Source organism: Daucus carota, chromosome 9, assembly GCF_001625215.2.
Source record: "Daucus carota subsp. sativus chromosome 9, DH1 v3.0, whole genome shotgun sequence".
In the NCBI taxonomy this organism is placed as follows: domain Eukaryota; kingdom Viridiplantae; phylum Streptophyta; class Magnoliopsida; order Apiales; family Apiaceae; genus Daucus; species Daucus carota.
This window is the reverse complement of record NC_030389.2, coordinates 13,020,897-13,033,171: the sequence shown is the minus strand read 5'-3', so window position 1 is coordinate 13,033,171 and position 12,275 is coordinate 13,020,897. Positions and strand designations below refer to the sequence as shown.

The following is a 12,275-nucleotide window of genomic DNA, read 5'->3' as shown; positions in this document are numbered from 1 at the left end:
GATGAATTAGCGACAAAGAGGTTTTTGAGTGTTATGTCCGTATGCTTTGATGATTAGCAACCATGGGCTTAGGTACTATTTACATATATCTCACACTATACTTTGTCTTGCACTAAGCCGGGGATCTGCACGGAAACAACCTCCCTACTCGTTAGAGTATAGGCATGATCTGCGTACATTTTACCCTCCCCAGACCCGGCTCTAAGTGGGATATACTAGGTCTGTTTGGTTTGGTTTTATTTTCTACAGGTAAACACCTTCAACATAGAATCAAACATGAAGCTTCACTCCCTCCTGAGATGTTTCTTGTTCAGCCTGGCCAACTCCACCTCATCAGCATATATCTTATAATGATAGAAACTTATGAATCTCATCTTCAGTAGGAACAACTAAGTAATTCTTCACAAGCAGTCCTAGAGCCCCGTTCATGTTATTTTCATCCAATGGTTTTATATGTCACTGCTTGTTTGAAGCTTTCCTTTTCTACATCCACATTAATTTGTAACTATAGTTGAGTTCCAAAATTCATAAGAAAGTTTGTTTATAGAGTGAGGTTTGTAGTTAAGGCTGTAGCAATATACGAAACTCTTAACAAATGGACAAAACACTTGTACTAGGTGATGGCGAGAGAGGGGTCAACAATGGCAAGGTAGTTAGTGGTCTTTGGAACTGTAGAAATAGTGAGTGTTGAAGAATATCTCATTTTGGTGAAGTTTTGAGTTTGGTTTGATTAGGACTTGAAGAGAGAAGTCGAGAGAAAAAATAGATGTAGAATTCGGCAACGATAGAAAATTAGTTGTGTTGAGGACTTTGTGTATATATGCATGTATCTCTTACTGACACGTGTACTTTAACAAAGCCTAAATTGTTATTTACTATATGGACAAATATTTGTTTTGTTGAAAAATAAATTTTTGAAATGTATCATTTGATGTGGCATTATCAACAACCATTGAAAATTATTTTTTATCCAAGTTCCACTCCATGATTAGTTGAGAGATAAATCTAAATAAAGACTCCCCGTCATGTGGCCATCCAATTACTCTATAATTCTAGTCCTTTTTCTTCAAATCCCAATGAGAATCGATAAAATGTGCAGTTAAACAAGCATATGCAAAGTTCTTTGAATCAGAAGTCCATATATTAGTGGTAAGTGTAACCCTAGAATCTACCCCGTCAACATTTCATAGACCTTATGTTTCATCTCTTCATGCAATTTAATGATATCAGACCTTACAGTGTTCGAGTCGGGAGCCTAAAATTTGGATTCAAACCAAAACAAAAATGTTCGAAAAACTCATGATCAACCATATTAAATGCAATTATGCTTAATAATCATCCTTGCTAAATCCATCCTGATCCTATGCTGATCAAATTTAAATGTTTCATCCTTGGTTTTACCATCCAAATTTTTCATAGTGGCAATAGTTTTTTGGCCTCTATCTTTATATATTTTAGCAGTGCACCTTTTTAAATGAGCAGCCAAATGACTAGTTCCTGAATTGCTATCCCCAACAAAAGACTTCTTATCATTTCCAGCAGAGTCTTTATATATGGTGAAGTCATTCCATACCAGAGACGTTAATTTCCTTCTTTTTTTTTTTATCATCTTTTGCATCTACATCCACCACATCAGGCTTCTGGGGCATTTTATCAGTCACCTTGTCTGCTCTCATACTTTTGTTCTAATTTTTATCATTCTTATCCTGAAAAGTAAAAGAAGAATCAACAATTGTATTGAAGTGCATAAACAATTCAAGCAACATATATACAAAGGAAAATTAAGACGGGAAAGAAAACAGACCATATTTGAATAAGCTCTGAAGTAATTTTGCAGATATCATAGACTTATATAGTCGTCTTTCAGTAGGATTGTGCAAAAAGAGTGGCAATTATAGGCTATTTGTTTGTTGTTAATGGTAATCTATATATGACAGATAAAGATAATCTATCATGTCGTGAGAAGTTGGGACCTGAGTTTGGATGAATTAGGTGTTTTATCAAGGTAAAATTCTAAAGTCTGAAGACTTTGAATTACTTATAATCTATATTATTTTTATTGCACATGATATATAGGTTGGATTGGGTTTTTAACTGATTGGATCACATAAAATCCGTATCCGCTCCTTACTAGATCGGATCCTTATCGGATTGGATTTATAACGGATCGCGTATTTTTTTAACACTCCATACCCGTTTATTAAATTTAGGATCGGATCGAATCTCCGGTTGACAAGCCTATTTTGGACTGTGTGACTCAGTTTGCATGAGCTCGATCAGTCTGACCCACATATCACTATATATTATAGAAAAATATAATAATTTTTGAATAATACGATACTAATATTTCTATATGTTTTTCAATAATACTAACTTGAAATTCGTGAGTTTTATTATTTATATTAAAATAACATGATATTATTGTAAAATTAAATTATACACGCTTCTAATATTTGAATTGTATATTATTTATTGATGTAAATATTTGATTTTAATGATTATGTTGACGGGTTTAAAATTTGATTTTAATTAATATCTAATGTAAGATATTTTCAGTATAAAAATTTATAACAATTAAATATTATTCATTTAAAAAATTATAATAAAATTAAATTACCCTCATTCTATTTAAAATAATAGATTATGGATTACAAATAAGTTCTTATTTTGATGAACTATTTTCAAAAAATCAGAAATATTCACAGCACTTGAAAAGTAAAAAGAAAAAGAAAAGATGAAGAATAAATTTAGAATTTAGAATTTAAGAATAAGTAAAATAGATCAATTCGATTTAAAAAAAGTAAAATAGACAAATATGCATAAAAGGGGGCTAATTTTTTTTTTTTTTTTTTTTTTATACCATATGGCATTTTGGGTTTTCCCCCTAGTAAACTGAATTCATACCCAAGTATTGGTTCTCTGTTTTGGTAATATTGAATGTTCTTCCTAGATGGATGAATCAACTCATGATTGTATCGCCGGTGACCGGAATATTCTCTCCGCTGATCCTTCCGATCATCAGATTACTCAAGGTATCTCTTATAATTTGCCTCTAATATTCTTTATTAATTTCAATAGAGGTAGATTAATTACTCCATATTTTTATGTATTGATGTTTTCATTCATAGTTTTTGAATTACAGTAATTAGGCAAGTCCTGTATTGTACAATTGCGTTTCTAGAAAAGTATTTTCGAGTATTTTATAGCAAAAGGTGAAGTTGAACAATTAAGTTATTATACGAGTTCAGCGGAGTCACGGGGTGTTACTTTTTAATGATTATATATTATGGCGACATTGTGATTGATAAGATAGATTTACATTGATGGATGTCTCTCTAGTTGATGCATTTGGAGTTATACTAGTGTAATCGGAAGTCGGGAGTACAACATTCCTTTATTTGTCTTCATAATTCGTCTTGTTACATGATTTCCTGTTTATGTTGTAAATTGAACTTAAAATATTCATCAAACTAAATGTTGCATAAGGACCAATGCTGATGTTGACATTTGTTTGAGTAGATTGATTATATTGTAATCAGCTTTGGGTAGGTAGTTGTGTGTTGTTTTCTTTTTTCGGATATTAACACATGTGAAGGAAATCTTATGTTGCAGTTGGTTTTGAGGTTGATGAAGATCACAACGGCGAGGTTTCTGGTGCTTCCATTTATATGGAAGGCAGGGGAGCTGATGGAAACGAGATTGGTGAAAGTTCTGATGAAGGTACATTTCAACAGGTTCTTGACGTTAAATCAGATCAAGATCTCTCTCAAAGGGCATTATTTCCTTTAGATAAGACCCCATCAGGTTCAGAGGAACCATATCTTGGACAGGAATTTGAATCTGAGGCAGCTGCACATGCATTTTATAACACATATGCTACTAGATTAGGTTTCGTTATTCGGGTGAGCAAACTTTCTCGATCAAGGCGAGATGGAACTGCCATTGGTCGGGCTCTTGTTTGCAATAAAGAGGGATTTAGGATGCCTGACAGACGTGAGAAGATTGTAAGACAAAGGGCAGAAACTAGGGTTGGTTGCAGAGCGATGATTCTGGTCAGAAAGGCCAGCGATGGCAAATGGATAGTTACGAAATTTGTAAAGGAGCACACTCATGGATTGACCCCTGGAAAAGGTCGTAGGGAATTGATGTATGATCAATATCCGGTGAGTTTTGCATTTTTATAACACAATTTAATATCTAGTGTTGCACAGATCTTAGAACTGAAATATGTTATGTTAAAATGTTACTATGCATTTGCAATAAATTAGGCTGATTTTTAGGGGGATACTGTACCTCTATAGGAACCATATTTTTACATATAATTATCCTTGTAAGACATGTTGACTAAATTCATGAAAGCTTATTATGAAATTACTCCTGGGTTCACTAAGAAGTTTTTTCTGATATAAATCGAAATAACAATTACTGCCATTTTGGGGCTTTTAGGAAAAACTGATACGTTTAGCAGAAAAAGACAAGCTTTAGGTTTGATTTCAATTTTAAGGATTAAACTTGTGTTGTGAAACAATGCTTTTAAAGCCAAAAAAAGTTCAATAAGCGAAAGAAAACTTGTTGACTTCCCTCGAAGACATGTTTCCAGTTGTATTTAATATTAAAGTATCAGTTAGTCCGTTCTTTTGTTGCGAGAATGGTCTATTGGTCTCACTTTAGTTATGATGCCTTATTTGTGCATAATGCACAATTAGCCAATAGTAATTGTATGATATTAATACATAAAGATAAATTAGTTGAGTACTTGCTCTTAATTTCTTAGTATGATTATAATACTTTCTACAATATTTAACTTCCTTAATTTTATTAGATTTTGATATTTGGGAATTTGAATCCTTCATATTTTTTAAAGTTTAGTTGGTATTTTAACTGGTCAAATTTTAGGTTATATATAGGTAAATAGTTATAATATTTGTTCTTTAATCGAGCTGAATATTATAGAATGATTTATGTTTAAGAATAAGTCTACTGAATTATATATCCAAGTTTCTAGATATTCTCTGCATTACAAGGTTATTTTATCCCACCGCCTCTTAAGACCCTGTCAAATTTTACAATATTTACAATATGCAGAGTCCTACACCATGCCTCAGTTTGATAAAAGCTCTTTTATTCTTTTACAAGTGATGCCATTTGTACTTTCAGTGAATCATGCAATATGCTACACCAGAGTACCGTAATCAAATGGTATTATCACTTCCTCTCATTTCGTCGAAAAATTCTTCTGTAGTTCAGTCACAGTTAAAAACTTATGTAAAATAGGATACTGTACCTAGGGTTCTAGGGTTTCTCCGCTGAAGAGAAGAATTCGTATGGATCATTGCCTGTAACAAAGAGAAATAATATCTCTTTTCAATATTAAAACAAAGTCTTCTAATAATAGAAGATTACATATTCTTATGTTAGAGTAAACCCCAAAACTTAATTACCAAGTAAAATCTTGATTATAAAGGAAGCAAAGGCTTTTTTTTTTATTCTGTAAGTGAACTGTTTATATAACATTTTATAAACGACAATAAATTTACTGAATAAAATGAAATAAATACAAATTAATATTTAAATTCCATGTGCCTCCCAAGACTCATTTTATTGCTGTTGGAAACCAACACATATGTTAGTTTGGATGATACGTTGTGTGAAAGAAAAGAAGAAGGGCTAATATTATTTGGGGCCTCAATGTTTGACCTAATATACTGAACCCTCCAGGTACAAAACTGTAGTTGGTACCCTTAAAGTTTGACATTTATACATCCCTAGGGTCTCCATCTTTTTTCTTCATTTATACCAATTTCACCCCTAGCTCTATCTGTCTATCATCTCATATACCAGAAGAGTTGGTTTTATTTTACTCTCTGATCTGATTCGTACACAAATGGATTACCACTTCTCCTAAATCTTCCCCAGTTGTTGCGTAAATTTTTTTAGATCAATAAATCTGAACCGAACCTCTGTTACTCCGACTCGTCGCTTCCGGCCACCGTACCCGTGTCGACCCGACACGACACGGGACACAACCCGGGATACGGGGCGGATTCGCCATCTGCAAAACCGACACTTTTTCCGTCGCCGGAAAAATATGAAGCTCGTTGGATTGAAGGCGTCGTAGACTTGTAGTAGAAAGATACAAAAGAAAAGAAGAGATGATGATGAAAGGACGAAGATGAGAGAGATTTTAAAAGCAGGAGATGAAGTGAAGACGATAAGAAAAAGACTTAAAAGAAGACATATGGATGTGTGTATAGGTTGTATGGCATGATACATGTATCAGGACATTATATTGTCCACATTCATCTGTGCTAGTCGTCCAGCTGTACTTTGCACAAAAGAAACATTACCTCATTTATTATTATATTGTACTCCTATGTATAACAGACATCTCCGGGCCCTGAACGTTTTTTATTAAGTAAATCTATTTGTTTGTTTTTCTTTCTAAAAATAATAATTAAGAAATATAAAAAATATTAATTTAATTATATAAAATTAATTAATTTATTTAAATTTTCCGTGTCCCCGTATCCGTGTCCAAAATTCGGACAGTGTCCCCGTGTCCTAATTTTTCAAGATTACCAAGTCCGACACTCGGATATGTGTCGTATCCGACACTCCGTACCCGAGTCTGAGTAACATAGAACCGAACTAGATAAATAGAAAAATATTGCGACTTGGGGAATCTTGTAAATGTTGAATTTAATATTAGAAGCACAAGGTTATTATACCAGAGCTGTCGCATGGAGTATGGAATCTTTCAGTCACAAACATATATACCAATAGTGTTTGGTGGAAATTTCAGAAACAAAAATATTTATTATCTCTTTGGAAACAAAATAAAGAGGGATTATATAGGACGAAAATATGGAATATAAGTAAACGGGTCGGTTGTATAAGTGCCAAACTTTAAAGGCATGGAGGCACGATTCTGTACATCAAAATTTGCTGGTTGATGCGTATTCCAAATTTCTAGAGCCAACAAGGTATTAATGCCAGTTAAAATAGGACATTAAATAGGAGAACTTAGAAAAGGCTTGGCCAAGGATGATGACTTATGTAGATTAGAAGAGGACTGGGTGGAAAGCTTTCTTTGAGCATGGTATCCTATTAAGATTTCTAACTGCTATTCTGCCTCCTGTTTTTATCAGTCATTTCCAAGTGTAGTAGGATTTCTTTATTAATCTCTTTGACAATTTAAGCATCTTTTGCATTACAGAAATAAGAAAGCGTAGTTCATTCTGTAAGTAAAAGCTCCTTGCTGAGATGTACCTTCAGTTTTTTCTTTTGTCCTACATACTTCTTGGAGGTTCAGAAATTGGCAGATAAATAAGTTCAGTACCAACCAGACTATGTAAATTGTGGTTAATATACTACTTTTCATTCTGAAATAATCTAATCCAGTCTCTATATGTTAACGATAAATCAATAAATTTGACAATCAAGTGGCTAAGCTTAGTTCATCATTCTATTGCTGAAGGGCCAAAATGGGAGTTGAGGCTTTAACACATGCAGGTTGAACTGAAATAACGGCATAATAAGCTGCTGTTTTATGAATTTAACTCGTGGCAGATTTCTGCGTAATAGGTTAAGTATTGAAAATAATAGATTGAGTGTGCTTTGTGTACATGCACTTTATATGTCAGATCACTTGAGATACTGAAATTAAAAAAGTACCTGCCACCTTTACCATCTGTGTACTTCCATCAAATCCTCTTAACTCTGTGTATTTGATCAAAGGTGTTTTTGTCCATCTATGTTACAACGGAGATATTGTCTATATATTACAATGTCTCCCCCATTTCAATATGTTTTTCTTGTATAAATCTTAATTTCAAGTACATTCACCCTCAAACAAAGAAATGGCTCGCTCCCTTGAAGAATGTGATGCGATTCTCGATCTTCTGTGTGATTGTTATCGACTGAGCGTGGAGAAGACTTGCCCTTATTAATATGTTTTCCTTTCATAAACCCTAATTTTAAATACACGGTCTCCCAAACACTTGCTCCCTTGAAGAATGTGATATGATTCTCGATTTCATGTGCGATTATTATCGAATGAGATGAAGTTCCGAGAGTGTGCTGAGAATACATGGGGTTTCCGTTAGAGTATTGACCCACCACTGGAGCTCAAAATCGAACTGTTGATGTAATTAAGGAGCAACAAGAGTGAAACATTGATTCAAAGGCACGAAGCTCAATAGCTCAATAAATTGAAGCAGAAGCACGAAATATCAATGGTGGCATAGTTAGTCTGTTTGATGTTGTGATGAAGATGGTGCTGAATGCTAGGATGAATGAAGTTGCAGTTGAATACCCTGATTCTGAAGATTTTGATTAGTTTGTAATTAAGTATGTTGACTTTTGGTAGATGCAGTTATGTATGTTGCTGTTGGTGTTAGTTTTGTTTTAGTATTCTGTTGAATGGTGATCTTAGTTTGATGTTATGTTAGAAATGATATAAGCCCTTTCTGATGTAATCAAATTTTATAAGCCCCATTATTGGCATCACATCCCTCTACACCAAGTAATTGACCAACATAAGGCCCTTTTAATTGGCAGCCATAAAAAACTAACATGGGCCAACAAACATTTCTAAAACCTCTCTTAACATCCTAAAACATGTATAGAAACTCCTGAACCTTTTTTAACCTTTAGCAAACTCTTGATCCTTTGTCATTATCTGGATTGTGTTGTCTAGCATCACCTTCAACTACTCATTTCCATATTTCCATACCTTTTTCAACATTCTTCCTATTTATCTTGAACAAAGCCTTTCTCTTTGCCCTTACTATTGCACATATTGACACATGACAGTGTCATCATTCAACTTTCTTTAAAAACCTTGCTAAAGGCCATGTCGGGTTCATCCTTTTATCATCCTCATACTACTCAGTAATCCATCTTTAATTTATTTATTTTTGGTGAAAAGTGGTTATGCATGTATACTTGGAGTTGTATACCTTGATCTGATATGTGTCTGTCCTCCGCATCTTGGAAGCATATATCTTCCAATGACTTTGCTTCATAAATAAATTTCATTATTCTTTCATAATCCATGCACTCCCTTATTGCTTGTTTATTGACAACATTTCTGAACATTTTAGTTGTTGCAAACTACATTCCTGACTGAAGCTTGGGATCATCCAAATCTGTCTCTGGATTAGGTCCAGGATCTCTCTTCCTCTTCAGTGGATTCGGAGGCTATCCTTTCCTCTTCACTATGAGCATAGTGACTTGAGCCATTAGAATCAAACTATCCAATATCGTCACTCATATTGTCCTTCTCATTGTAATGTCCAGTCTCTACTACCTTCTCTTTACCTTTTTCCTTCCCACTATCTTTAACTTTCTCGTTACTTTTATCCTTCAATCTATGTTGTGCTTTGTTCTCTTTCTCTTTACTAGTGTACTCTTGTTTTTCCTATGATTCTTGTGATTACATACTTTCGTCAGTGCTATACTGCTATCCATACTGGAAGAGTTAGAATAAAAGCCACACTCACTTAACTCAGCTTGCTCCTTATCGGGATTGTAGTCCTGATCTTCGGTATCTCCATCACTAAAACATTTTCATTATCAATGAACTTCTCACCAAATGCAAGAAACGACATTTGGGCACAGATATTCAATTTTGTTACTAATATATAGTTTTGACTCGAATTTCACCTTGATGAGATGTGATTGGAACTCTCATAAACAAATTAATTTGATGAAAAACAAAGCTAATAGAGGAAATTATGAGCTTAGTTAGTTGCAAAACCATCTCATTACCCCCTCCGCCCAAACCCCACCCGGCGTAGTTGTATGGTTTTTGATTCAAAGGAAAGGGGATGATTACTGCCTCTAATACCTAATACTGTTGTTGATGTGTATATTGTGAAACCTGTTCACTAGGATGGACTAATATCAATTTTAAGCCTTTTGTTTACTACAGTTTAGAAGTATGGAATTATGGAGGTTCGTTTGATAGCATGTGATTATCCACTAATTAATTTTATAAACAAATACAAAGTATATAATAAATACGTGAAAAATTAACTCAATAATTAGGATTCCTCATTTCACTAGTGTCTACTTTGTGTCTTTTGTCTAGCTAAAAACAATTCTTCTAATAATTATAAAATTCTCTCCCCAAGGTAAATCATAATCATCTGTTAAATATCATTCCCATTGTCAATTAACCTATAACTATAGACTATTAAGAATCAAGAATTTCAGACTATTAAGAATCAAGAGTTTTTAATTCTACAACTCGCCTATCACCACTTGATCTAATACTTAAATTGTGTTTATGTAGAATTATCATTCATCTCCATATTTCTAAGAATTCAAACTAAAGTTGGACTCCCCTTAACTGTATTAAGCTTCCAATGACAAATAATCAAAAGAAAATATAATACAACTAAACAAACGTAACATGTCAATGGATACTACCTAAGAATTGGATTAAAGGATTATCTACTCTTGATAAGATAAAATAAATACGAATCTAGAATGCAAAGCATAAGAATAAAAACTAAAGTACAAAGAATAAAAGTTGTAAAGTTCATTTGAAGTCTCAATGAATCCCTTCACTCCGACGAATCTCCCTCTTAATTGATTCTCTCCTTTTTCCTTGCTACTACGACTATCTCAATATATTATATATAAATTTTTATATGATATGATGTTTTGTCTAATACTCCCACTATCTCAGCGAGCGAATTATATATGTTTGGGACAGAGGGCTCGACACGCATTTAAAGCTCTTATAAAATATAGTTCTATAGATTATTTCAAAATTCTTTTTATTATGAACAAAAAGTTAATGTTTAAATTTTTATTCAGAAACAAAAATATTTAAAAATAAATTATAGAACTGTACTTTATAGAAGCCTTGAAATGCATGCCAAACAATGCAAAAAAAAAAAACTGTATAGAAATGAGTGAGACGGAGGGAGGTTTTCAATGTTCTCCAAAATAAAATGGATATCCTAAAACAAGTAGGCTAATTGTAACTCATAATATGTCTTCTAGGTCAGTTTTGGGATGCTCCAGTTGTGGTGTGGTTTTGATGCTGGACCACCTCTGAATTGTAGAAACTTCTGTTATCTTTGCATGTATTCAACTTGATTTAAACGCCTAGTTTATGGCATCTAGATTAGATGTTCTTGCTTTTAATTTTTATTCTGGATTCATTTTATAATTTTTCTCCTGTTTAAATTAGACGAACATCAGAATAAGCATGTTGTTGGATACTTGGCCCTCGTTTGCTTCGATGTAAATCAGATATGTAACTGCAACTGGCTTGAAACTCAAACCGGTTACTATGTGTTGTTCTTTGATAAGTAGACAAAGGAACTTCCAGTTCCTGGGTATTTAAAATTTACACAAAAACAAGCAGTTATTACATATGGCTGTCGTGTATGTTTTTGTTGTGCAGCAAGCAGTCCTTCAATATATCTAGATATATGTACAAAACATTGCGGACTGATTAACTTTTTGTTATCGTTTGGTCTTATACAGAATGAACACGACAAGATAAAGGAATTGTCCCAGCAGCTTGCTATTGAGAAAAAACGAGCTGCCTCCTACAAAAGGCAATTGGAGCTAGTTTTTGAGCACATTGAGGAGCATAATAAACATTTGTCTAACAACATTCAAGACATAGTAAACAGTGTGAAAGAGATGGAATCTCAAGAGCATTGGAATGTTACACAACTGGAAACAAGTCGAGGCAAGCGAAAACCTTCTTGACGGGGTTAGAGATAATATAAACTTAGACATTTGTTTGTTACTCTAAATGTTCCTAACATCTTGTATCAGCCTGCAGTTGGATCAGAGACATTCTTGCAATCAGTCGAGAACAACAATTGTTATTACCTTAGTGGGGCTTCATCCCCTATGCGCCAAAATTAATTACATCCTACCATATGTCAGTTTGTTGGTTCCGGTTGACTTGAAGAAGTTGTTTCTAGTTTGCTGGTCTTGTGATTTATTATTTTATTTTATTTTTTAATTTCAAGTTTTCAAAAGACAATTAAACTGTTTTGTGCAAGTTTCATATTTTCTATGTATATGAGAGGGAGATGGCGGAACTGAATATGCAACTTTTGTGCAATTTTTCAAAAATGACGAGATTCCCCCCTCCCACTTGTGCACAATTTCACAACTCGTCGAGATCCTCCATTCCTCCCTCTCCAAACTGATAGTTTTCTACCATCTCTACTCATTATAATAGAGTAGCCTTTTGGTAATATTAAGCTTTTTGAGGAAACATTCAGTTTGATATACTT

At 33.6% G+C, this 12,275-nt stretch overlaps 1 protein-coding gene across 1 annotated transcript; it reads left to right on the top strand.

The window, feature by feature from the left end:
* The first annotated feature begins 2,856 nt into the window (after positions 1-2,856).
* Positions 2,857-11,959, top strand: LOC108200543 (protein FAR-RED ELONGATED HYPOCOTYL 3). Its single transcript, XM_017368736.2, has 3 exons — positions 2,857-3,032; positions 3,613-4,163; positions 11,506-11,959. Exons 1-3 carry the CDS (start codon positions 2,951-2,953, stop codon positions 11,734-11,736), a joined length of 864 nt encoding a protein of 287 aa, XP_017224225.1. The 5' UTR covers positions 2,857-2,950; the 3' UTR covers positions 11,737-11,959.
* Positions 11,960-12,275: the final 316 nt, after the last annotated feature.

Excerpts from the sequence above, each read along its gene's own strand:
- LOC108200543 (XM_017368736.2), top strand. The coding sequence starts at position 2,951 with ATGGATGAATCAACTCATGATTGTATCGCCGGTGACCGGAATATTCTC. Across the intron at positions 3,033-3,612 it reads CGATCATCAGATTACTCAAG|TTGGTTTTGAGGTTGATGAA; the intron begins GTATCTCTTATA and ends CTTATGTTGCAG. Across the intron at positions 4,164-11,505 it reads TGATGTATGATCAATATCCG|AATGAACACGACAAGATAAA; the intron begins GTGAGTTTTGCA and ends GGTCTTATACAG.